Raw genomic sequence first — 27469 nt, forward strand, 5'->3', positions numbered from 1 at the left:
ATCAGCGATAGTTGGCGAATCGCAGCTGAGGGGGTTCCATAAAAGCGCCCGTGCAGCGATAACTCAGGAGTTCCAGAACAATGAACGACTACATTGCAAGCACCTTCCTCCTGCTCGTGGCTGTGGCTGCCGCGCAGGCCGCCTCTGTGGCGACGCCAGTCTGTGGCGGAACCACCTCCTCGAAGAACATCAACCTGGTGAATCCGACCTACCCGCCGCGAGAGTGCGAGTACCAGATCAAGGCCTACAGCAAGTACGTTTGCCAGCTGCGCATCGATTTCGCCATGACTCTGGCCCAGCCCACGCTGGAGACGCAGCAGAGCACGGGTCTGACCTATGCCGAGTGCACCAACGACTACTTCGAGGTAAACGGCTTGAAGCTGTGCGGATCCGAAGTCTGGCAGCACATCTATGTACCCTTCAACGCCACCGATGGAGAGTCCGTCGTGGATCTATCAGTTGTTTTGGCAAATCGCGCCGGCTCCACTGGCCTGCCAACGCCCTACTGGGACATGACTGTCCAGCAGCTGGAGTGTCCCGCAGGAGCCTCGGTCCGCGATCTGGAGGTCGAGACTAGGGCAAGCACCATCAAGGATGGCTTCTTTGTGGCCCCACCCGGCTGCCTGCAGTACTTCCCCCAGGCCAAGGGAGTCGTCAAGTCCTTCAATTACAACGAGGGCGCCGGTATCTATCCCTCCCGCATGAACTACGCCATCTGCTTCCGTCGAACCGAAACTACCACCGAACTCAAGTAAGCACTCTAGGAACACTAATCTGCAAGCGATTCCTACTTTACCCTCAACTCCTTGCCACATCAGCATCCGCGCCTACCACTTTAACGTTGGGGCTCAGGAGTCAGCCAGCACCTTGCTGACCGACAACTCCTGCTACAGCAGCGACAGCACCAGCGATCTCGATGCCGACTTCCTCATGGTGCCCCAGGCCACCCTCGAGGATAGCCACAAGCACGCCACCTACTTCTGCGGCTCTATCCAGAAGGATGTGGTTATATCAAGTGAGTACTCAAGCAGCTTTTTTTATAGCAAAGCTGCCATAAACACTTCATGCTTAAAGCTTGAGATCTTTTGCGAGACATTCAGTGGCATTCAGATGAATTGCCTACCCGTCTATTTCTTATATTCAACGTCTCGGTATCTCTTTCAGCCAATAATCCTGGGCCCCTGCTGGTGCTCTTCAACAGCGACGACGTTTACAGGCAATCGGAGGCGGGCTTTGCCTTTACCTATACTGTCACCTAAGCAGGCAGCGATGGAATTTACTGAGTCTTGTCAATAAAATGCTTCTGCTTTGAGACTTTGAGCTATTCAACTGTTTGCCTATGGATTAGCGGTCGGGCAATCAACTGATAACTGTCTAGGGCGCTGATTTGGCAACAACAAGACGTTCGAGTTCTCAGTCCAGTGTTGGTTTCCAGTCCTTTCGTTTTCTTTTCGCATCGGATCTTTTGCTCTATCAATTACTGGCAATTGCAGCACTATTATCAGAACAGGGCAGGGCAGGTGTGTGTGACAACACTTATCACTGACTATTACCAGACAAGCGATTTATTATCTGAAGAAGCAACAGATACAGGTTGCTGCTATCTCCTTACTCGTTCAAATACCATGCGAAACAATCTATCAAGTAGTGTACATAACCAACTGATTCCAATCTTTGCTAAACTCTATCTAAACGCCTCAACGACATATGTATGTATAGTTCGGTCCGGGAAACCGATTTTGGGGGTACACTAACTCAATATAATCATTAATGTTTATATTTGATACTGAATACAAATTTAAAACATAGCTATTTCCATTTTTAAATAGCAATAATGTATTTTAATGCATATTAAGCTTATAAAGCTTGCAGTGGCTAATAGAGTGGCTAACAGCCACTGTTAGTTCTGATACAGTTACCACGACTGTTAGTTCACATTATCCATGAGAGCATAACGTTGGCTCACAAAATCTGGCTTTTATCGGGCAGGGCAGAATGAGCTTTCTAAGCTTTCAAGTCATTCCAAACTTGTAAAAGGATTCAAAATGTAAACAGAAAGACCGGTCAACCTTCCCGACTATCAACAAGTGTGCGCTGAATGCTTTTACTTTGTATGAAACCCAATTCAAAAGTATTTACTTAAGTCATTTCCCCCTTTTATTTGCTCAGAAGAAGTATTTGGATCGCTGTTAGTCTGAAATTGAATTAAAATTAGATGTTGGCAGCAATTAGGGGAGCTATTATGAAACTCAAGATTTATGAGTGGCGCCAACCTACAAGTTCAACCATAAACACGAGCAACGGAGACCAATAATCCACAAGAACAGTCCCAGTCCCGGGCCGCTTATCAGCTACGACCGTTCTGTAATCAGCAATCAAACGCAACGCAACATGTCGCGGGCAACAACTGCGACCCACCCAGCGGCGAATGCGCCAGAGCGGAAAGCTCTGCAAAAGCTCCTGCTCCTCCTTTCAGTTGAGCCTAGTGCTAGTGCCTTCTGGCTAGGTAGCAGTGGTTGCCACTGGGTGGCAGTGGCAACATGCTCGCTGGCAACAATGTTGGGGCCGGCTTCTGCTGTGTGGCATGCGGATTTCAGTTGAAATTCAACTGCCGCGTACTCAGAACGCTCCACGGGCATCTGGCTGGGCCGGGGCACAACTTCCGACCACCGAGAAGTACGAGTGCGAGAACGTGAACAAGACCTCGAACAGAAACGCGAAATTAAATTGCACATTAAAATTAAATGGGAACACAATAAAAAGTTTCACTCTCACCCGAAGAAGACCAACACGTTTATGATTTCCCTCTCGCCTTTGCACCTTGGATTTCGGTTATCTCATCGGCCGCGTTCCTAGTTGCTTAAATGCCAATTTGGGTGGCGGGAAAGGCATTTAATCAACTCAAGTCTCCTGGCTTCCGCGCCGCATTGTGACACAAAAGAGAGCAAGGGCCAGAGCCTCAGCTTGAAAGTCTCGCTGGGAAAGTCCTTGGCATACCTCCACTCCACAGAGAGCTGCTCTGCAGAACTCCGGCCCGCACACACATTCACAAACGAAATTCCCAGTGAAAACATCGCCATAAATTAACAACTAATTCAATTAACTGCTGACAACGACAACGTCAACGAGCGACGCTTGGCTGCAGTCAGGACAAGGACTAGTGCCGGGAAAAGGACCAAGACCTAGGAGCAGCACCAGGACCGGCACCCGAGCCACTGCATCGCCTCAGGATATGCGGCAAGTTGCTTAGAAGAGTTTCCACCCAGCAGCAAGAGACGAGCCCCCCTTTTCGGTAAGTTGCCGCACAATGGGACAAATATTTCCCCACACATGAAGCCCAGGGGAGCAAGGGAAGTGGCGGTGGGTGAAGTGTAGGGAACCGGAAATTATGATTCTTTTGTTTGACTTCGGTGTCGGCCAGGACCTCTCCTTGGGTGAGAAAAGAATGAATGGAACGCCATCATCCTTCATCCTTCATAGTTCCAAATTGAAGACTTTTTCTCGATGCCGACGCCTCGGCCATTATGCAAATCTGTATTTGGGGCTAGAAATGCTCAAAGGATTTAGTGAGGGCCAGCCAATCTATTCAATGTGTAGATCTCATGGAGCAGCAGCTGCATAAATCAATGGCCAAATTCTTTTTATTTCATTTCATTTGTGATTTCCAACTCGGCCACGCCCACTCCCCGAAGTAGATGCTGACGCACGTTGCAAGGTCATAAATCTTGGGGATCGGTGGAAGTGTCTTTAATTGTTACGAGCGTACAATCGATGATTTCATGGCACAGCACGAAGCGACACTATCATCATTATGCGATGATCATGATATATCTGCCGCCATTTGTCACTCCCTGTAACAGGTTGAGCCAGCGCTTGGCCAAAGCAAACAATTTGCCATCAGCCGACAGACGACAGCCGTCAGCCGAATTCGCCATTTGGTGTAGCCATTATACGCTTTTGTGGCGCCAAACTGCACCATGGGTACATGGATGTCATAGATACTCGCACGTAACCTGCAGACAGAATCGTATATAGTGGGCCGAAGTGAATTTGCTTTTAGTTTAAACAATAAATTCTGGCCCAGCGCTATCTCTTTCAGCCAGAAAGATGCACGCGAATCTTTTGATCCATCTTGTTGTATCTGTACCTGTATCCCCTCGTATGGGTGAGGCAAATGCATTTAAATGTAAATATATCTCATTGTTTGGCTCCCAACGGAGAATAAGTAAATATTATCAGAGATAATATACTGGTACAAAGAGTATAATGCATCTGTGCAGCCTTTAGCTGGATGAATGACGCTGGAAGAAAATAAATCATACCTCTTTAGTTGACCATTCAGGAAGTATCTGATTCTAAGGCCGCGTACACTTATACGACTATCTCTCGCAGTATCTCTCAGCCATTCATTTGTACAGCAGTGTGACAACACTCATTTTCACTTGTAAAAAGTAAAGTATGGAAGATACTATGGTGTGGCATTTGCTACCCGAACTTGAAGCAGATTAACTATAACAAATAAAATATGTAATGTAAAATTTGTAATGGCACAGTAGAAAGAAACACATCCATACTTAAGTTAAATCTTCGATTTATTAGTGAAATTAAATAGCAGACATTTTGATTTAGGCGTGAGTTTATTAAAAAGTCTTTTTAAGCCTCATAGCTAATAAAAACTCTTTAAAAAAAATATTATATTTTAAATTTGTAGGAAATATATTTATTGTAAATAAGAAAATATATCAAATATTTGTATATTAATATCAAAATGTATAATTTCCACTATCGGAGTAAATATTTGGTGCCTTGTATGTATTTTAAAACATAAGAGTAAATATTACAATTTCAGCATTTCTTCAATTGCCAAACAGTTCCAAAAACTATTTCTCTTCAGTTCTTTTTAGCCGACACTTATGGTCTCATACGAGCATCTTATGGTATTATGGTTCAAGATATTTCGTTAGGTGAAAATTCTCTATAAATAGCAATAATGCCTTACAAATTGATGACACAACGTACAGAAAATAATTTTCTACGTAATATATATAAAATAATTGTACTCATCAATCAGCTTAGTTCACTCTTCATTTTAAATCCATTAAAACTTGTAATACAAATGCACAGACAATCGCTCACAATGCCCGACATACCCTCATCAAATTTGGCAATTCCACATTGATTGGCGTTTCCTACGGAGATGCTTGCCGCCCCCTGCCAGCCCTGCCAATTCATTTTCTGTCAAAATCGCCCAACAACTTCATTTCATAACAGACAATCGAACATACATATATGGATTTGGGTATCATTACCGGCGCTCTTCGTTCTTCGCTCTTCGCCGGGCAGTGTTTATTGTATTTAACATTTTCAAATTAATTGCAATTTTGAACTATTTTTGTCGGCATACATAAAAATGAAAAAATGAAAATCGCCTTTTCCCTCAAAAGCCTAAGCCGCCAGACGCCAGATTTTCCCCACATCACATGAATCTAAACAATAGCAAAAGGCTCTCGCTGATTGAACTGCTCAGTGCACAATTTCAATCAGTTTTCCAATTAATTTTCATTATGCTCGTGATGTGGCCACGATGATCGGATGATGATGATGGGGATAGAGATCATCATTGTCAGTGGCAGTTGAGCCGGGGCTGAGGCCAAGGACATAAGCAAAGCAGGAGAATTAAAACTAATTGTTATTGGACATCATAAAGAATTACAATGCAGGAAAATCGCTGGCAAGACAGCCTGGCCTGGTGTCTCGCGTGCGCTACACGGCAACGTGACTCACACAGCAAGTGGTAAAATGGTTATGGGGCATTGGCGTGCAACAGTTGCGTCCGGCAGTGCGGGGGGCAGTGACAAAGCCAAAACAAACAAGCTACACAGCTTATGTGGCTCTCGGATGGGCTATGCCTATGTTGGACTAGTCCAGAGTGTGTGCGGGTTCAATTAACGTTTGAAGACATGGCCAACATCTTGTGCTCAGGGCGGCTCCGAGGCAGTGAAGCCGATCCGGCACCGGCACCGGCACCGGCACCGTCATCAGCGGTAACAGTGGATTTGCCTTTAAAGGCAGCTTCCATTCCATCCCATCCATCTCCATCCATCCATCCATCCATCCATCCATCCATCCATCCATCGATGCCATCCCGTCGGCAATCGGCATCGGCATCCGACCTGGCAGAAAAACTTGTTAATTGGAACTTAACAATCACTAAAAGCGTCTAATGGAATAGATGCGTGCTAGATGCCTGCTGTGGCCCACTGTGCGGGGCGGCTACCCGTTTACCCACACAGCGCTGCCGTCTCTTCGAGCCACGTCTTTATCTGCCAGCAAATGTAGAAATTAAGTTTAGCCTGGCCAGATGGACAGGGACAGGCTATCCACTGGGCCCGTCAGTATCGTTTACGTGCCGCTGTTGCTGCTGCTGCTGCTGCTGCTGCTGCTGCTGCTACTGTTGTCTGCAGCAGCAGAAACAATCAACATCAGCTTATTTGTCTGCTGGCCAAACATTTCAAAGCGAACCAGCAGCAGCATCTGCCCGTTGCCAGATAGCGGTGGCTTGTCATGACCATTCCTGGCTCCCTTTTGGAGAGTCGTGATTCTGCCGGCTTGCCCGCGGCATTCTTGTGGCAGCTTTTAGTCGTGGGCCCCTCACTGGGATCGTTACTTCAAGGAATTATTGGGGCAACTTCAAGAAATAGTTTCTCTCCTTTTTTTGTTGTTGCTGCTGCCTCTGCCTCGATTGTGGTTGACAGGCTAACGAGGCAAAGGCTGTGTGTGTTTTTTGGTAGGGGTCTGCGGGTGACAGTTCCGTTTGCCGCACAGCCACCAGCACAGCTCCTTTGTGCCCCTGTCAACGCTAATGAAGCATCACATATACTTCTCACAGGTGCTCATGAGAGGTGAGATGTGTGTCTCTCTGTGCATCTCTTTGATAACAACCAAGCTCAAAACAGCAACAGCAACAGAAACAGCCACAGCCATAGCCACACCGAAGAGCTTGGGGCATGGGACATGGGGCATGTGGCATGTGGCATGGGGCACTCTCTGTTCAGCTTAATTTGCAATGCTGACGTTAATCAATTGCAACGTTGCTCAGCGGGAGATGCAGCCTGTCATGGGCAGAGAGTATGCCATAAATTAACGGGGCGGCATGCCACATGCCGCTTGCCACGAACACAAGTGTTCGACATGGGTCGTTGCATGGCCAGGGACACCTGTTGGTGGTCACTTCCGTTTCGGCTTCACTTCTTGTTACTTTTGCTGTGCTTTGCTTTGCTTATGATTTGCAGCATCTTTGAGAAGCGTACACCGATATGCTCTTTAGATAAACCCAAAGGGAGCGTTCCGTTGCCTCCTCTGGGTACTTGAGCAGCCAGTCCCATAAATCTCGCACAAATTGCCATGCTCATGCTCAAGACCCTACTCCTCTACGTTTCTCAAACACTTGTCAGACACTTGTTACCATTAACATTAGTCTGCAACAAGAAGCCTCCGCCCTCAGTTACAAATAAAGCCAGGCGAGACATGTGCCCCCAAATAAATTTGTCAACGCCGCGCAAAGCCGCTTGGCTTTGCCCCGCTCCCCGATTGACACTTCACGCAGACACACTCGCACTTTATCTGAACCGGAAGTCGCTTGTCAAACACTTTTCGACATTTTTGGCCAGGAGTGTTGACGGGCGCACATCACATGTCATTTACAATTTTAAATGGAAGCTCTTCTTCCCTCGCTTCGTCTGCAGAACCCTAGCCTGCCACAGAGCCACAAAATAGTGCGGCACACTTAATTCTAATTAAATCATGTGCGGCGCTGGGTGGGCACCGCAGACTTTGACAAACGTCGGCAGCAACAGGTCGGCGCGCGGAGGAGGCAGACGACTACGCGTTTGGCCTTTCTCAAAATTTGGTGGGAAAATTACAACTTTGTTGGAGCTTTGAGCGATTATACAGTTAGCTGACAAATTAGTTGCATATTCTTAAGCGAGAAAATTTCGATTAGAGAAGACATTTAGATAAACGCATAACTAAGAATAATCGTTTTTAGCACTCAATATTTTATCTGGAATGGAGCCGATGTGTTAAACGACTTTTAATACGATATGAGATGGTATTAATATTACACCCAGCGACCAATAAAACAGGCGCACTCTGAAATTGGACGCAATTGTGACTTCTATAGTCGGGCGTTTTCGCAAATGTTATCCCATTAGTCTAATCTATATTTCAAACAAAAGTCCATACTAACTAACTAACTAACCAACAAGAAACAAATTAATTTTAAAATCATACGTTTGTAATGCTTCTTCGGCAATTCGAAATTCTGAGATATACGTTTTATAGTGACCTCTTAAAGGAGTGTGTGTACCAAATTTGGTCACTCTAGCCTTAATAGTCTCCGAGATTTGTGGATGCCCCAGATTTTCGTCCTTTGCGGGGGCGGAAGGGGGTGTGTCGAAATTTTGACACAAAACGGTCAAGGTCCGATATCACAGGAGTGTGGATACCAAATTTGGTTGCTCTAGCTCTTATGGGTTCTGAGATCCTTGAACTCATATTTTGCAATTGGCAAAACCGGCCATGAAACCTGTGTGTTAGAGAGAGACATAGCAAGAAAGAGTGAAATTGTTTTCTTGATTCTGGCTATAATAATTATACGATCTGGTTCAGATTTTGCACTCTAGAAGATATAGTCATCCGCTACGATTCTGAGTTTTCTGTTTTCTCGTATCTTTGAATTTGTGGATGCCACAGATTTTCGCCTTTTGTGGGGGCGGAAGTGAGCGGGGCAAAGTTTTGAAATATACTTGTAGCAGTCACATATCACAGAAGTCCGGATATAAAGCGTTGTTGCTCTAGCTCTTATAGTCTTTGAGCACTAGGCGCTGATAGGGACGGACGGACGAACGGACGAACGGACATGGCTCAATCGACTCGGCTATTGATGTTGATCAAGAATATATATACTTTATGGGGTCGGAAACGATTCCTTCTGGACGTTACACACATCCATTTTCACCATTTTATCTCCAGGATAAGTCAAATTTTAATCACATTGGACCCGATGCCTGGCGATGCTCGTAGAACAGGAGAATATAAATATAAGACTGAATCGCTTTAAATTTATTTCCAAATTTTCTGAACTTTTTAGGTCACAACTTGGACAACAGTTCTGCAACAGATGATACATTTTGCATTTAAAAGATAATTATTTCCCAGACAGTAAGCTTAAACTTAAAAGGTTTTTAAGTCCGATTCATAGCTGCACTCATTAGCTTTTCAGAACTGTAAAGGAATAAAATAAAAAAATTAAAATATTTGGATATAATTTACTTAAAAAAAAAAAAAACACCCGCCTTTAAAAAGTAAATAATTTATTATAAAATGTTGAAAACTCAAGTGAAAACGAAGTATTTTAATTGATCTTAATTGGTGCACTTCCAACTAGGTCACGGTTTTGATTTAATTTTATTTAATTTAATTGCCACTTCTTTAGATCATTCTGCTCGATGATTGTTAAACACTTATCAAATATCATTATTAGTTTATTTTCCATAAACAAAATTAAGTGGGGAGAATTCTGTTGAGTTCGGATTTCATTTGATTCCCATAGATAGAGAGGAAAATATCCATAAAAGCAATGAAAAATCTATACCCTAAAGACTGTTCGATTCCACTGCACTCTGCCAAGTTCGTAGGTGCCTCAAATAAAAGGCCATGCCATCTACATACAAATGGCATGCATTTATCGAATCGGGGTCTGTGCAGTGCCTGGGCTCGTGCATTCTAATGGGCAAACCAGGTTAGCGGTTTCTTCCCAGACTGCCTGCCACGCTGCGTATGCGTAATATTTATGTGGCGACATTGCTGCTGCCGCTGCCGTTGTTGTCGTTCTCGGTGTGTGGCTGCCTTTCCCTCACATGTGGCACCGTTCCAACTGCCACAAAAGCATCACATGGCATAAATAAACAAAATTTCTCTGGGCCGCTCCTGCTTTGTATGTGCAACATGAAAATTGCATTAGAATCTGACTGGGGCAAGTCGGAGGCAGAGGCACCCACGCGGCTTCTGTCCGCCCTCGCACTTATGGTAGTTCTGCCAACATTCACGCGTAATGAGCAATTAAAAAGAACCATAACTTAATTAAAGATGCAGAAACGGAAAGGGAAAAAAAACAGCTACCACTCAAGGGAATTTCGGCATTGATCGAGGGTCCATCTGCGAAGTGTTCTGCCAAATTGTCGCGCCTTTGCTGCTGTTTATTTGTAGTCTTGCCGCCCCATTTAACGTTCGCAAGGTTGTTCATTGGGCTGTTTATTGAGTACTTAAATGGTCAAAAGCAGAATGGCCATGCCCCGTTCTTTGGCATCAGCTAATTACTTGTTTTTGGCTGGAAAACTTTTGGGAGCAACTGCTGTAACCTTAATTAGGGACACATTTGCACGAAATTTCCTTTCAATTAGAGACAGATTTTCCGAAGCAGGACAGAACTCACGAGTGCCGTCAAGCGCAAACCAGAGCGGATTGAAGGAGGATTAAGGCGGCCAAAGGTCAAGTCAGCTGCCCTTAATGTGCTTTAAATGTGCTCCCTCTGCTTCTCTACCCCTGTGTGGCAGTGTGGCAGTGCTACAACTTGGTAAATCCTGGCTAGCTAGTTTCGGGGCAACAATCCAAGAGTGGCATAAATAATGCAGAATGTTTCATAAATACACCCAAAGGGCGTTACCAGCCACACAGTACAGACAGAGGCGGCAACAAATGAAGTAAACTACTGTACGCTCTGCTCCTCCCTCCGCCTGCTTTTCCTTCCTGGAATTGGTGTCCGTTTCTCTGGCTGTTTTAACAAATGTCCATATTCACAGGGTTGCCTCAACTCAGTGGCAGCCATACAGACAGATAGATAGCCATGCCAGTGGCATTCCCAGTCTATAATTTTTATGGATATGTCCTTCCAATCTATTTCCGATCCCAGGACTTTGCCATTGGCTTATTTCCAGCAAGCTAGCGGGCAATCTTAATCCAGACACTAATTTAAGTTCGCAGTTTTCGTGCCGCCACATAATCCTCCGCTCCGGTTTGCCTTTGAGCTGAGCTCCAATCAAAGAAGAGTGAATCCCATCTGCGGTGCCATTAAATCCTTTGAATTTCGACTTTGGTCCAGTTGATTAAGTATGCATAAACAGCAATTATGCTGCCCCAGAGCCACGCTAGTGTAATTTATGCTAACCCATTTTGCCTGCTTCTATTACCAAAGACCGACACGACATGGAACGGGATTCGAGGAACTGGGTAAAAGCTAAAAAATATACAGCGAAAAGAGTAGACAACAAAATCCATACATTAAGCAGAGTCCTTTCACCAAAGTCCCGGCAATTAAAACGCCTTATTGAAGAAGCTACCTCCTTTTGAAAGAAAGCTTTTGTTGGCTTTTCTCACGTTGTAGCCCTTTTTTGCGGCTTCAAAATTGCAGGTAATTAAGGGACCGCCCCAAGGCATTACATAGAATGGGGGAATAGGTTGAGAAGGAGAGCATATTTCAGTGTCTGAAAATTAATTTCGGCATTTTCGCTTCTCTTTTAGACGACTCTCTCCTCTTCCGGTTGGATGAATATCCTTCTCCTGTTCTTTCTTAAGGGTTTTGCTTGGTTTCTTTTTTTTATGAAGTCCATCATCCCCACTCAGCTCTCCTCTTAAGAAAAATTGAGTGTGAATCGTGTTGAATGTGCAAGTGTCTATAAGCATTTCCCCAATTTAGGTCTAATTGAGTAGCGACTGAATGCTTTTCTTCTTGCATGCCACTCTCACACTTGCATGCAGTCGGTGTGCTTGTCTGCCAAAGACACCCGATACAAAATGAATTAACACAATCAAGTCGGTAGAAAAATAGCCAACATATACCAATAGATTTGCGCCGAGAGTGGAGCAAATAAATATAATATTCTCATATTTAAATTAACATATTTTTCTTACAAATTTTGTATATTTTATTTATTTAAAAGTGTTTTATAATTAGATCAAATATAGACGGTATTAAAAACAGTTTTGTATTTGAACAAATTTATGTTTACATTAAAGTTAATTCTAATTTATTTCACTATGTTTGTCTTTAGAAACCAAATATACATATGGCTGATTATCTCTAAACAGAGACCCATCACAGGAATGTACCAAATTGTAGAATGTCACATGCACGGAAGCAGTATGCCGGAATCTCCCTGTGTCGTAAATAATCAAAAATGTTTTGGCTGAGAGCGCATGTTGCATTTGGTTAACCCAGTTGGCATTTATTGTGGCATGCAGCATGAAATATGTAAAATAATACAGCCATGCGAACAACAATAACCAAATTGCGTTGCTTATCAGGGCGGGGGCATCGCTCCAGCTCCTCGTGGAATGACCCACACTTTCCGGACCACCAAGCCACTGTGAACATTTGCCATAATTTCCATAGTTTGCTAACTGCTAAAAGTCACAGATGCAGATGGCTGCCTCTCACCCACGGGAATCCGCATGGGAAGAGATTTTTCTGGGCCACCCGCTCCGCAGTCGCGTACAGGGAGATAACTTTTGGCCAAGTTTATTGAATTATCCGGCAGTGGACGGTTGGTTGGGCAACTTTGACTGCGGCGATAAATTCGCAACATCATTTTAATTGGCTCCGAGCCGTGCAATCACAGCAGTTGCCGATAACACACGAAACCAAAAGCTCCAAGCAGTTCCTTTGAAACTGACTTGGTATTGGGCTTGCAACAGACTTGGCGTTGCTGTTGCCGTGGCCTGTAGCCTGTGGGCGAAAAGGCGAATCAGATAAGCACTAAATGACAAGAACACAATGTGGCCCGAGGGGAGTGGCCGGCCGGCAAACAAGAGGAGCCCAGGCCGCAGGCACACGCATGCTTGCCCTGTAATGGCATTGTGATTGTATCTGACAGATACATTTGTGGGGGGCGCACACAAACAGAGTCATTTGTTTGGCACGCAGACTTATGCTCATGTGTCGACGTTGTCAACCGAAGCCTAATTAAATATCGGGCAACCTCAACGAGTTTCCCAGCTCGATGTTCGAGCCACAAGAACTGCACTAACACTGAATTAATTAACCGAATAAGTTCAACTTCATTAGCAGCCACCCAGCCGAAGCTCTTCGTCCAGCTACATCGAGTTTTCACTAACAACAAAAGTTGCCAACTGGCGGAAAAGTTTATGATCTGACCTCGACAGCGAGGGAAGAGAGAAAGAAAGATAAAGAAAAAGAGTAAGGAAGGAGTAAAGGCCACTTGTTAGTGACAACAGGTTCACATTTAGCACGCGCCACTGTCACTATCACTACCACTGCTGCTCTTTAGCCGTGTCTGTATCTCTAAGATACATTTAATTAATATTTGATACCGCCCAGAGCCCGGGCAGACCAGGCAGACTAAGTGCAAGCTATCTGCGATTGACGCGTTCTATATACGTTTTCTGGCCATTGGCTCTGATTAGATTCAGCTCGAATCGGAATCGGTGCGCGCTGGTTTGCACCCGACCATCCCGATTAGTTGACCAACACTTCACCGGACCCTTGGGCTGCCCAACTTTCGAGTTTAATTAAAAACTTTGGTCCGACATGAACAAGTTACTAGAGGAATTATGTCAACTTCGAGAGCGAGGCATTTCCTGGGTTGACGGCTTGGCTTTAATCGTCTTGAGACTGTTGTGTCCTATTCTCCCCACAAACTGCCTTCCAGTTACAAATTAAGCTACATTAAATTGCAATAAATCAAAAATAAATTCAAATCAGACAACAAAAGCCCACGAAAAAGTTCTGAGCAAACCTCTGACTCGCACCGCGAACTTTTCCTTTGTCCGAGCAGTGGGCCGTGCCACATTAGGCGCAAACTTTCGCGGATTGAGAGCGACTCAAACACAAAGTTACAGCTGACCCGAGTCGCACTGAGAATTATTGAACCACGGCGACTATTGTCCGACTATTATGCATGCGAGGGGCAAGGAGGAGGAGGTGGAAATGTCAAGTGAGACGAGCCACTGACACTGCCACAACGTCAACGACAACAACAACAAAGCAGCAGGAGTGTTCGGGGAAGCAGCAATTGAAATAGCGGCTGCCACAAAGGCATCCGAGACAGCAGCTATACTCGTAGTTACAGCTACGGAAGGAGAAGAAACAACATCAGCATCACAAGCCGCATGAGCTGTGGCTGCAAAACAGCAGTGTCCCAAATAACAAAAGCAACAATAACTGAAGCTACCTCAAGCATTGGAGGTAACAATAACAGAAGAAGAAACTCCAGCAAACGCGATCTCCACGGTCACTGCAGTTTATGGGTAGATGGGAAGATTCCATGATTTCGCACGGGACATTCGTGATCATTTCAAAGAATAGGACAAAACAAAAGTTTTTATTCTGCCACACATGTATCTCTTAATTAGCTCTTTAATTTGTGCTAAAAAACAAGCTATTTTATGTGTCAATTTGAATGTGAGTAAGACCTAGAAGAAAGCTGTTCCGACCTCATAAGATGGTATACTTATGTATTCTAGATCAGCATCAATAGACGAGCCTGTTCGTCCGTCCGTGTTGCTTGATTGGCCATCTATTTCTCAGGGAGTATAAAAGCTAGAGCGACCACATTTCGTATCCTGACTCCTGTGGTATCACATAGATAAAATGGTGTTTAAAACTAACAACAAAATTTAACAAAAAATGTAAACAGATAAAATCGAATTTATAAAAATCTCCCAAAAGGTTCGTCCGATTAATATGTACTGTACGATTATAATACTGTCAGGTCAGAGTACCTCGTATACAGAAGAGCCGCGGCCCTAGCCGAATCTCACAATGTTCCCGCTGGTTTTAAATTAAATTTTAAGCATATTGTCATATTGTGGAATAATATCTCTCTTACAGGAGATAATAATATAGAAAAAAATGACTATAAAATACCAAACCAAATACCAAACAGATTAACTATTTCTGATTTGTATAGGATTTCACATCCAAGTTAATGGCAAGTTAATTATATGGCAATTGGTTAAATTAGTTAAGTTTCAATCAATTTAGAAAATAATACATATATGGAAATATGCTTACTTAATTTGTTGGTATCGGTGGACCGTTCCATGGTAACTTAGTCAAACATATAAATTTGAATTGCAACGACACCATGTATTGTATGTATGTAACGGCAGAAGAAACAGTAGTTACGAGTATTGAATGAAGAAACAAAAGAATACCCATAGTACTAATGAACAAAGGTAGCTGGGCTATCGCATCAGCAATAGAAAATGCTGAAAATACAGCGACAGAACAAACAGCAAGAACAACAACAAAAACAGAAACAACAATAGAGTCGAGAACACCAACAACTTGGCATTTCCATATGAAAGGAGCAACAATTGTCTGAAGGAAAAGTAAATTGCGAATGAAATGGAATATGAAAATCAAACTGCCTCCCAAATTGCCTCTCCCCTCCCCTCCCCAGCCACCCCATGCCGTTTACATTAGAACGGATGGCTGGCTGACAGACAGAGGTGGAGGAACTCTGAATGGCTACAGATATTGGATATTGGACGGTTGACAAGGTGGCGGGGGCAAGCCAATTCGACTCAGGCAGCTGAGGGGCGTGCGTGTGCCCCTTGCCGTGGCATGCCTTTGGACTGGGCTTAGTCAATTGTAAACACATTTTAAACAAAACTCAGCGAGACGTGCGGAAAATTTCAGATATGAAAAGTGAAAAGTGCGCTGCCTAAGCCAATTTGTGTAGCGGCCAATATTCTGGTATTTCACGTACAAGATGAAGAACAAGAGTCGCCAAAACAATGTTATTGATATGAATTGGGCTCGTCCCGCAGACGGCTCGGAAGGAAGTGAAAGTGCGTGAGCAGCCAAGTAATTTGTTGGCTGCTTCGTGCCCTGAAAGCAATAATTCCACGGCTAATTTGAGCATTTTCTGCGGGACGAGTGGACCGGGTGGAAATCCGAAGTGGTGTGGGGTCAATGGGAAATCATAAATAAGAATTAACACTCCACAAGGGCGAATCAAGAGTGCAAAGAGAGCACACACAAATGCTTTCAGGATAGTTCTTATTAATTCGTGTCGATAGATATCATAAATAACAATTAAGACTTAAAACCAAACTAAATTAAACCGTATTAGGCATCCATTCGTACGTCTGTAACCTCTTCTGAATAAAAGGAAGATTCAACTTCTAATCAATAGGAATAAATTGATTTCTGATGTAGAATTCGATCCTGCTACTTCGTAGTTTGGGGTTTCCCATTCAGTTTGTACACAAAGGCTATTCTGTGCTAATTACTACCTTTTCGGTCCTATTTCAGGCACATCTGTGCAAACACAAATTAGAGAGCCTTTGCGACACTTTCGCAAATACTTTGTCCAATTTTAAAGCACGGGTTTAGCCCACAAACTAACTTGAAATTGGGCAAAACACTCATTTAAAGTAAATTCTGGCTGAGAAATCAGTTCTACTTAATTCACGATATTTCTTGCGAACTGCTGGAACTTTAATAAACAATATGTAGCCTATAAAATGGATTGGCTTGACGTTTTTGTTTTTAATTAAAGCCAGCTTACTCTGCACCATTCCCAACGCTCTAATTGGCATAGAAAATATTTGTGGAAAATCTTGTTTCCCAGCAACAAACAGAAAAACGGTAAACAGGAAATAATCAAATTTTGGGTAGAGCAAGCCTCAAATGAAATTATTGTTGGAATTATTTGAAGAGCCTAGCCAGACCGAGCGACGGAAAAGCAAATTCCCACTTCCCAAAAGAAAGTTGCTACCAAAACAATAGCAATATAAAAGAAATTTGCAGTTATGCCCCTCCAACCCCTCCAAAAAACCCCGAGACCGAAATCTCGGGGAAAAGTTGTTGAAATCAAAGTACGAGTACATAAGCAGAACAACAAATAAGCGCCATTAATATACGAATATTCGTATTTTCTTTTGGGGCCAGCTCTCGCTTTGGCCAAATGACAAAGTTAAATAAGGCAAAGAGAGGGGTGGCTGGGGACAGGGCGTAGCTGTGGGGTTGATATAGCTTGTTGGCAAGACTGTCACACTTTGAAAAGGATACAGCACATGAAATGTGGCTTTGAGCTGCTACTCTTATTGTAATACCCTCTCAGAGGTATTATGATTTTGGGAAGATACTTTCAATGCAGAGGAGGACCAAAAGCCTAATTGGTGGGCCGACGGAGTTCGATAAATAAATCGATTTTAAATAAGTAAAATAATTGTTAAGTACAGTACATACAAGCACTCCGAGAAAAGAACCATGGCGTAGTCAAAAATTAAATTAAATATTCGATTTTTGAATACAAACAAACTGAAATTAAATGGAATTCACTGCGACTTAAACGTAAATGTAACAAGGAGTGGCCAAGCCGGCCCTTTGCAGGAGCAGTGGCTAGCAACGGGGAACAGCAGATAAACAGCTGTAACAGCAGAACGAGATGAACAGCAGATGAAGAGCAGATGAAGAGCAGATAGGCAGCAACGGTAGAGGGAGAGGGAGAGCACAGCAGGAAAGAAAAGGAACAGCAAAAAGAGTTGTAGAAAGAGAATGAAAATGTAAGTTACATTCACCAGCCGATCGCGATTTAATGTCATCGATAAGCTACGTACATATGTAAATATGTATATAAAATAATATTTTACATAAAAGTATGAGATCTTTTTTAAATACAACATACTATTAGATAAATACATACATTTACTTTTTAGCTTAATATGTTAATTTGAATACGAAATATATTTACTTTAAATATGAAATATATTTATTTTAAATATTAAATTTATTTACTTGTACTTTTTTATTCATATTTTTATTAATTTACTAAATTGGATATAATACCTTTTTTATCTACGAAATCTGTATAATATAAGTAAGAAATACTTCTAAATCATTCTTAAATATTGATTTTTTCACAATTTCCACCCTTTGTGCAGATCTATTGGTATAAACGAGTATGAAAACCTAAGTGTAAATATACAAATTTCGGACACATTTGTCGGGGTGCATGTGATTAACTCATTCACCCACACTGTATTTAAATATAATTCATCAGAAAAATGGATCACCCACAGTATCTGAAACTTCGAAGCCACTTTTGGCGGAGGGTATACGTGTGAATGTACATGTGTGTCGTCTGGCTTCGGTAAGCACATCTGAGTAGACCGCAAGACAGTCTTAAAAGAACAAATAACAACAAAGTCCATTCCCCCCTTACCACTCCATCGCCTTCTTAAGGCCCACCCTTGCCCCAGAAACATGCAAATTTCCATGCGAACAAATTGTGCAATTGTTGCTGAGAGGAAACGAGAACCAGGCATTTAACACGTGTGGCACGTATTTCATTTTAGAGGCAAGCGAATACTGTGGCTGAACACTGGCCCAGCTCGAGCCAAGTCGAGCTGAGTTTTCCATTTTTCCGAGTAGCAACGAACCTTGGGGCTGGCCGCAGCGAAAGCAGGACAAAGGTCGGCTGGTGGTGAAGGGGTTTTGGCAAAAAAGATGAACATGCCACCATCAGGAGGCTCATAAAGGCAAGGCAAGAATGTGCCACAAAGCCCCAGTCCAGCAATGCACTTTAAGGCCCACCCGTCCCCAGGACTACGGCCTTTTAAAACTTCATTTTCCCGTCTGACTAAGCTAAGGCCCTATCTCTGGCTTTCCCTTTATTTTTATTTGGCATGGTTCTTCGTGGCCGGTTTATAAATTATTCCAATCCATTAGGACCCGGCTTTCACGCTGTTTTGAATCTGGAGGCAACTGGAAAATGTGTGGAAAATATATAAACCACATGTACTCGTAATCTGCAACAACATTTGGATGGCTCTCGCCAGCTATTAGACACAGCTCACCCACACATGGCCCTCGCATACGCACACGTACCGAGTACCATGAGGGCCCACATATACACCCACACAGGCAAGCGCATAAACGCCATTGGAACTTCTCTCGCTGGGCTATTCCTTATTTACAGTTTGTATTTATTTGAAATATGAGCTACTTGCCAGAGAACTCACCAGATAAATCAGCAGAAACGTTTTCGAGCCGTACCCCAGAAGACTGTCAGTTGGCATTATGTCGGACAACAAAAGATTCTCGATTGCGATACATTCCTCGGACCTCAAGTGTAGAGGCTGTAGAGAGCGAGAGAGTATGGCAAAATGTGAATTAAGTAAAAAAATCTCTAATGGATGTGGGCCGACTGTGTATTTAGTTAAGCACCAAACAAACTGAATTTGTTTATGAATAAATCTCTGGCTAGGCTAGAGAAATTACGGACTTGGGAAATCAAATTTTTGGGTGTACGAACTTTTGAAGTCGGAATTAGACAAAAATTTGCGATCTTTCAAGACGCCTTTTTAAGAATCATATTTCGACATAAACTGAGCAATCCATAGATTAGTAAATAAAATAGGCAATAATAAGCAGTTTAAAGATTTATAATCCCCAAGGCTACCCTACATTTCTACATTTTAGTTCATATTTGGACTCATTTGGGTTCCTTTGGGCTTTTGGTACATTTTTTTTTCCTTTAAATGGAGTTAAAGTTTTTCAATAGTGTCGGTTTCTGTACAATCCAATTCCTGGCACAGATATTGCACATGATACCCGTAGACGGTTTAAAAATGCGTCCTGAAATATTAAGCTTAATTATTTATTATTTAATATCATTGATAAATTTCTTTTAAATTAATTTTTGTATTGGATGTCTCAACGCTGAATCTTGGGGTAATAATGTTGATTTGTTATTCAACTGAGTATCTAAAAATGTTGGCTGTTGTGTTATGCCATATTCGTTTGAAATCCTTTAAATCAATTCATTCAATTTATTTCACCATTTCCTTCTATTCAAACGTGTTAGTGCATTTTTATTTTCCTTGCCAATCTTTGGTCTTTTCTCGAATAATGAATAAATTTCAATTCGTAAAAACGGTTACACGAAATAAATGTGCACCTTAATGCATGGGATTCATATTTATAAGCCCAGCAACCGACTCATGCCGTAATCCACAACAGAAACAGAAATTGGAAACACATAAATTGCCTTTATGCTCCGTCATTCGATTTGCAACAAAAGCGGGCCAAATCGGAAAACGTTTCAATGCATTGTTTCAGTGAAATCCCAATGAATATCCAACGGCTTGTGCAGGGCCAACGTGAAACACCCATGGCTTGAGGAGAGTGGGAGGCAGAGGCAGCCACTACAACAATATTTTTTTAGGCAGATGCCGGCACGGAAATATTTCCGTATTTTAAAAATGTTAAAAGCTTGCTGGCCAAATCCCATCATCCGTAAAGTGCAGCCATGAAAAGCTAGCACTAGCAGAGACAGCCACTAGATGTGTTTCTGCCGAAATGCCATATAAAGCGATTTCAACACGAACTCTTTAAGCAGACCAAAATTTGATTTATGCTCTATTTGGCTGCTTTCATTTGGCACTTTATAGGGGCCCCGTACTTCTTTCAAATCAACAATTGATGCTGTTGTTTGTTTAAAAACGGCCAACGGAAATCAAAGAGAAATTTCCGCATAAATCAGGTCAAGAGCACTCTGCAAAGGGAAGCGCAGATATGTGTATGCCACAGGCAGCATCCTATGATTAATGGGCCCAATAAATTTTTTGTGCAAATATTGAAAAAATACCACTAGTACAAGACGCCGTCAGTTTAGTTCGGCCTGAATAGAGATACCATACCCTATCCGGGGGTTCTGTTCCGTACCGCTGAGCTCTGAGCTTCGATCCAGCTTTGACAGCCGGCGAATGGGAAATCAACGAACAAACATTTCATTACTCATACGTCGTGTGGTCCGTCCGTACACAAAGAGGAAAAACCATCGGGGGAAAATATTGTGACATATGCAGGCGGCACGATTTCGCTTGGCTTCGTTTTTTAATACGAAACTGACGAACCGTCACCATCGAAAACATTTTCCGAACAGAGTTTTTCACAGTGCCCTTCACAGTGGCGGGGTCCACGGCACTTCACAGCTGAGTGCTAAAATAGATGCCGTACACATGTAAAGCTGTACCACACATACAGACCTTGTACGACACACTACAGTGAAACACATTTTCCTGTTTTTACGAGTCCGCTCTGCTCGTTTCCCCCTGCTCCTTGGCGCTGTTTTTATTGCAGTTTCCTCTCTTTCTGTTCGCTTTTATCAAATGCAATTTACGGATCCCCTCGCATCGGACATTAGCGCACGGTCGAAGTCGAGTCAAGCTTACTTAACGCTCCACAGATGCTTCGACTGCTCCATTCTGCACCTTCCCCTTCGCTATCATTGTGCAGCTTTTTTCCGGCTCTTTTTCGCCTATGGCACTTTCCGCACGTTTTTTTTTATTGCTAATTTCTGTTATTGCCAACGTTTTGCGTGAGTTTCGCGCATTGTCGTAAAATATTTTTATGATCACAGAAGGGCCACCACCGCCCACACCCACTCCAGTAGGTGTGAGTGCCTTGCCTCTATGTAGGCGTCGTAGAGCAGCTAGAAAGATGGCTACTCCTCTGCTTCTGTCTATCAAAAAACACCAATACTTATCTTAAGATACACTTCCAACTCGGATCTCTTACTTTTTCAGTTCATCAATTACATATGTTTCCAACTAAATTTTGTCATATTTTTCCACATTCAAATCAAACAAATCGCTCATTCATTGGAGCACTGGAGGCAGGGCCAAGTCAATTGCTCAGGTCGCGTGGCATCGTTAAACTTAAGTGGTCCCTTGCCCCTTTTCCGCTCTCGCCATCTGTTTTATGGCTATAGCCAGTTAATAACCAAATTTGTCTGCTCAGCTTTGGCTTTGGCATTAAACTGAAATACCTTCAGATGGGTGAAGCCACAACAGAACTTAAGAGCAGAACAGAGCTAAGCAGCGTTGAGTGATGTGATGCGATTTCATGTAATTTCTCTAATAAATATAAAACTCTTATTATTTATCCCTGTGCCATAATAGCAAGGGAAGGAGAAAAGTACAGGAGTATAAACGGAAAACGTTTCTGGCAGCTGTCATAAAAACGCTCTTAGATCGATGCCAGCGAAAGTGTTGTGCACACAAAATGCATTCAGCTTTCCATTGCCACTCGCCCCCTTCTTTGGTGCTCAAACAATTTGCAATTTCGTATTATATGCTGTTCGTTCAGAAACGGTTCTATAGATGTACTGATGTTGCTGTTGTCACATCTGATTTTGAGTGCAGGCAGCAATTTGCCTAAACGATAAGAGTACAGTCAGTCAGGGAGTGCACGATTGGGAAGTGGAGGAGTGTGAGCTTTTTGGGAACTCAATTGAGTGTGGCACAGTGTGTTGCTGCTGCTCCTACGAACCGGATACGCCTGATTGCCGCTGGGTTTTCATTTGACTCTCCTGCCCCACTCGAAATCAAACATCTCTACTCCTTGGGGTCCAAAGAAATACTGGGGGCTGGCCATCAGTTTGGCCATTGTTTGTTTCAGCCTGAGTGCATACTTGTAGCAGGACCAATAGCAGCCACACCTTTTGATGATAAAATGTTGCATATTTGCACATATTCGCCCAGTGTTTTTATACCCGATACTCAAAATGAGTATTGGGGTATATTAGATTTGTGGTAAAAGTGTGTGTGTAACGTCCAGAAGGAATCGTTTCCGACCCCATAAAGTATATATATTCTTGATCAGCATCAATAGCCAAGTCGATTGAGCCCTGTCTGTCTGTCCGTCTGTCCGTCCCCTTCAGCGCCTAGTGCTCAAAGACTATAAGAGCTAGAGCAACGATGTTTCGGATCCAGACTTCTTGTCACTGCTACAAAAATATTTCAAAGCTTTGCCCCGCCCACTTCCGCCCCCACAAAGGACGAAAATCTGCGGCATCCACAATTTCGATGATACGATATCTTCTAGAGTGCAAAATCTGAACCAGATCGTATAATTATTATAGCCAGAATCAAGAAAACAATTTCATTCTTTCTCGCTCTGTCTCTCTCTCTAACACACAGGTTTCATGGTCGGTTTTGCCAATTGTAAAATATGAGTTCAAGGATCTCAGAACCCATAAGAGCTAGAGCAACCAAATTTGGTATCCACACTCCTGTGATATCGGACCTTGACCGTTGTGTGTCAAAAATTTCGACACACCCCCTTCCGCCCCCGCAAAGGACGAAAATCTGGGGCAACCACAAATCTCAGAGACTATTAAGGCTAGAGTGACCAAATTTGGTACACACACTCCTTTAAGATGTCACTCACTATAAAACGTATATCTCAGAATTTCGCCCCACCCCTATCCGCCCCAACAAAGGACGAAAATCTGTTGCATCCACAATATTGCAGATTCGAGAAAACTAAAAACGCAGAATCATAGATAATGACCATATCTATCCGGTTGCTGAATTTGGATCAGATCAGATCATTTTTATAGCCAAAAGGAACAAATCAATTTGCACTGGCTCACGCTCAGACTGATTTTCTGTCTCTCTCGCACGCACTCTTTGTCGTGTCGTTTAATATTAGCGCCGTCTGCCGGAGGAGAGCCATACTGACTTAGTATCGGGTATAACTGTAGAGTTGCGGTGTCCGCAGCAACTCACAACGTTCCCCCTTCTTTTTTTACAAAACTGCTCAAAGCAGCGCATAGATCGAAGCGTGTCACAGATCATGAGCTGCAGGTAGTTTTCGGGGGGACAATCACAATATTTGTTGTTCTTTTATCCTGATGCTGACCAGATGTGTGCAAGATATATATTATTACTGTAATAGAAATAATTGTTTTCTAATACACTTGAAAATAACTAATATAAAAGCCATAAAAAAGTTATACAAATTTCAGTTCAATATGCTGCTAAGTACACCAACCTCTGCCCTCTCTGTGTCTCTCCCTTTCCGCACGACTGCTTGCAGGCCAACTATTTTAAATTCCAGCTAATTAAATAATTCAAGATACAAAAAAGACACGAGTTTACAAAATAAATTTGTATAGACAATACAGTGCGTTATGGGACTTTGAGTCTTCATTTTTTTGTTGATTACTTCGTAAAATAAAAATTATTGAAATAAAATAAAATTGTATTATTTTAAGATAAATATTTTCATCAATCAATAATTTGTCTCAAAATATAAGTAAAACTTGCGACTTAATACCATTTTTAAGTAAATTTCTGCATCATTTTTAGATTTACTGCCGCTAAATTTGCTACACTCGACAATCAATAGAAAAACAATTGTTAAAAGGGGAGAATTAAATGCTTTCTTTATGTATTCGTTCTGAAATCCGAAGCAAAAGATACACATATTAATACTAAACCACTACCAGCTTTAAGCAATTATGTCGATGAAACGCACTGTATCTAGCACCACCCTCAGCAGTTTGAAAACCAATTAAGTTCCGATTCAAACGGGCTGAAAAACGCAAAATACTTATGGGGGCGGGTGGCACAACCACATGCAGTTTGCTGGAAACATTTATGAGCCTTTCAAAAGCAATTTGATGGACTCACGTAACACATTTGCAACTTTTCAGCCCACGCAGCTCCAGTTGAATGCAGCCATGAGTGAGCAGAGCAGCAACAGCAGCAGCAGTGACAGTGGCAGTGGCAGCACCATTGCAGCGATTGCTGAAAGTGCCGCAGAAAGCGGCCCGGACTTCGATGCACTTCGCGCCGCCTGTAGTGCTCGCTTGAACGGGAGCAGCAGCCATCTGTCGGGTGAGTGTTTCAAACTGCAATTTTCATGTCCATTATTCATGAGTAATTTTAAACTTACCATCCCTTCGCCCCCTGCGCTGCCTCAGGACCCAGCCCAGGACCAGAACCCGGACTCGGACCCCGCCCTTTCTGTCCCGGTACCTTTGATGGTTGGCTTTGCTGGCCGGATACGGCCGCGGGCACTTCCGCCTACGAGCTCTGCCCTGACTTCATCACGGGCTTCGATCCAACACGTAAGTACAGCGGGAGCTGGCTGACTGGGCAGGGCAGGTGAATGAATGGTTGTTTATTATGTTCCACAAAGGAACATCCGCTCTGGGGTCAGCTCGGGGATCTACATATGACAGAGAGAAAAAACCAAAAGCCGAAAATGCCCACGGAAATTTGTTTGCGCAAGCAGCCTCGTTTGGAGATGGAATGATGGAATGAGAGACACCACTCCACTCCTCTGCCCAGGACGCTGCTCATCTTCAGATTCATACACATTTTCATATGAATACAAATTAATGTACTTGTATAAATATATGTACGCTCCCAGCCAGGTCAAATCAATTGGAAAGTTCTTATGTTTGTGCTTTGATTTCGTGTCGTATGGAAACATAATTTGCTCAGGGGAGGAGACTAAGCCTCAGCTCCTGGGGCCACTAAATTATCCAAGGAGCAGGAGAAAAATGCTAAAATGTTTTCGCCTGATTTGCCACACAATTTTCTTGTGTGCCCTCAGTATATTCTCAGTGGGCTCTCAGTTATGTGTGTGTGGCTTCTAAACGGAGCTGAGGCCGAGTCGGATGACTGGAGAAATTTAAATTAAAGCTTGAAAGAGCTGACATTATTACCAGGCTTACTCTTTAATGCTGAGGGAATATTATGAGCACAGATAAAAAGGTGCTGGCTATGTCTTGGCCCCCTGATGAGACAACAGACGGATAGAAAGAAGTTTCATTCAAACAAATAGTTTTGTCGACTCATTCCTGAACCATTACGCGACAGAGGCTGCACGCATAAAATCCACATCTGTCTGGCACACAATGTGGCATTTAATAAGTAATTAGCCAATGAGTGCTTCATGAATCATTCAAGCGATTTCAAACAAATAGCACACATTATTATGCATGGCTAATTATAATTGGCTCGAACGCTGCGAAAAAGAAACATAAAAACAAATAGAAAAAGAGATGAAGCGGCTAGAAAAATTGACTTGAATAATGAAAATATCAAAAAGTGTATAAATATTGGAAGTAATTTATGGAATAAATCATTTGCCGTGCGCTGCATGTCAATTTGCATTTATCGCAGCTGCGTAATGTGGGGCAAGCCAACAATATCCAACATGCCACAAGCCGCATACACTTCCCTGTGTCGCCTGACCGGCGCAAACGCACCCCCCACTGTGGCCGTGACCAGGACAACACTAAAATAGCAAAAGTTGAATGACTTTTTTGCGACTGTGTCAAATTTTTTTGTCAGGGAAGGAAGCCAACCAAAGGCCAAGAGGCAGAGGGTAAAGAAAGTGCTACTTTCACTACATTTAGCCTGTGGTAGCCTTGCCGCCCCGACACTCTGCCACGCCTTCCGGGGTCGTCGCAAGCTTGTACAAGATTATGTGCTCTGGCACTGCGTCGCCATTAACTTTTATGGCACTTCCGGTCGACGGATGTCGATGTGGTGCTGCGCTCAGCCGGGCCGAGCCGAGCTGAGCTGAGCCGTGCTCTGCGGCAGCGGCTACTTATCTGCCACACTGAGCAGAGCAGAGCGGAGCGTATACGTGATTTTCAACGTCTGCGTGCTAACTGGCGATAAATGAGCTTGGCCAAAGATCAGCGTACAAACAAAGAGAGCAAAATACCGAACAAAAGGACAGAAAATCCAAATACGAAATTCCTTTCTGGCTTTAACAGAGGTACATATGCAATCCAAATTGGCCGCACTTGCCACAACAATTGGGATTGGAAGTGCCACTCGAACAGCAAGTGAAATTCCTTCTCGTTCCTGTCGTACACATGCCACAAGCAAAACAAACTTTGTGACGAATTCTGAAATTGATTTTGGTTTACACAGTTATGGAAATAGTTCCTTTCAACAAATAAAATACCAGAATACATGGACTTTATGCTGCCGATAATCTACAATATCAGTTGGATTGCGGTCTACGACATTGGTGGGAAGGGAAAAGTATAATGATGAATGCCATTTGATGCACTTGTCAGATGGAAATGTACACAAAAGTACGTGTTTATTCGATGCAAAGTCCACGAAAGCCTGCACTATTTACCCAAGAGTTAGTCGTAGAATAGCAAATTGGTTAAAGTAAATATGTACGTTGAATGCAACAAATTGTATATATGTACACAAAACATTGTGGAATGCTCGGGAAATTGTATTGCTATTGCCAGTTCTTGGTAAGCTGTCCAGTTCTGTATAGATTTTTTATCGGTTGATATATGCGGATGGTGTTCCAGTTATATTCCGTTTCTGTTAGGATATGTTTTAAAATGTTATTAGCCCCCAATTATCTGTAAGCCCTTCACATAGCTCCTGAAAGAGTTTCCGTCAGCACAGGTTTCTTTTCTAGTCTGGTGTGCAGTGGAGGTTTAAAATATTTAATGAGGGAAAATACATTTCCCTCTCATTTCTCGTCACAGGATATGCTCACAAGGAGTGCGGCAGCGATGGGGAGTGGTTCAAGCATCCGCTGAACAACAAGACCTGGTCGAACTACACGACCTGCGTGAATCTCGATGACCTCGAG

General features: G+C 43.0%; 2 protein-coding genes across 6 annotated transcripts in view; both read left to right on the forward strand.

Moving 5' to 3' along the window:
- Positions 1-57: 57 nt before the first annotated feature.
- LOC4803343 (uncharacterized) lies at positions 58-1329 on the forward strand. The gene is made up of 3 exons (XM_001360086.4): positions 58-751; positions 819-1015; positions 1165-1329. The coding sequence occupies exons 1-3, from the start codon at positions 81-83 to the stop codon at positions 1257-1259; spliced, it is 963 nt and encodes a 320-aa protein (XP_001360123.1). The 5' UTR covers positions 58-80; the 3' UTR covers positions 1260-1329.
- A 1247-nt stretch (positions 1330-2576) lies between these two features.
- The window catches only part of Dh31-R (Diuretic hormone 31 Receptor), a 34658-nt gene continuing 9765 nt past the window's right edge, over positions 2577-27469 (forward strand). For 2 of the 5 annotated variants that reach the window (XM_001360087.4, XM_033378199.1), the window contains exons 1-4: positions 2579-3292; positions 24537-24720; positions 24807-24953; positions 27363-27469. In XM_001360087.4, coding sequence (XP_001360124.4) covers positions 24564-24720; positions 24807-24953; positions 27363-27469 — 411 coding nt within the window. In that variant the 5' untranslated portion in view covers positions 2579-3292; positions 24537-24563. Of the gene's footprint in view, positions 3293-24536; positions 24721-24806; positions 24954-27362 lie in introns of all 5 variants that reach the window. The other 3 variants (XM_033378196.1, XM_033378197.1, XM_033378198.1) reach the window with 3 other exon arrangements.

Source organism: Drosophila pseudoobscura, chromosome 3 (assembly GCF_009870125.1).
Source record: "Drosophila pseudoobscura strain MV-25-SWS-2005 chromosome 3, UCI_Dpse_MV25, whole genome shotgun sequence".
In the NCBI taxonomy this organism is placed as follows: Eukaryota; Metazoa; Arthropoda; class Insecta; order Diptera; family Drosophilidae; genus Drosophila; species Drosophila pseudoobscura.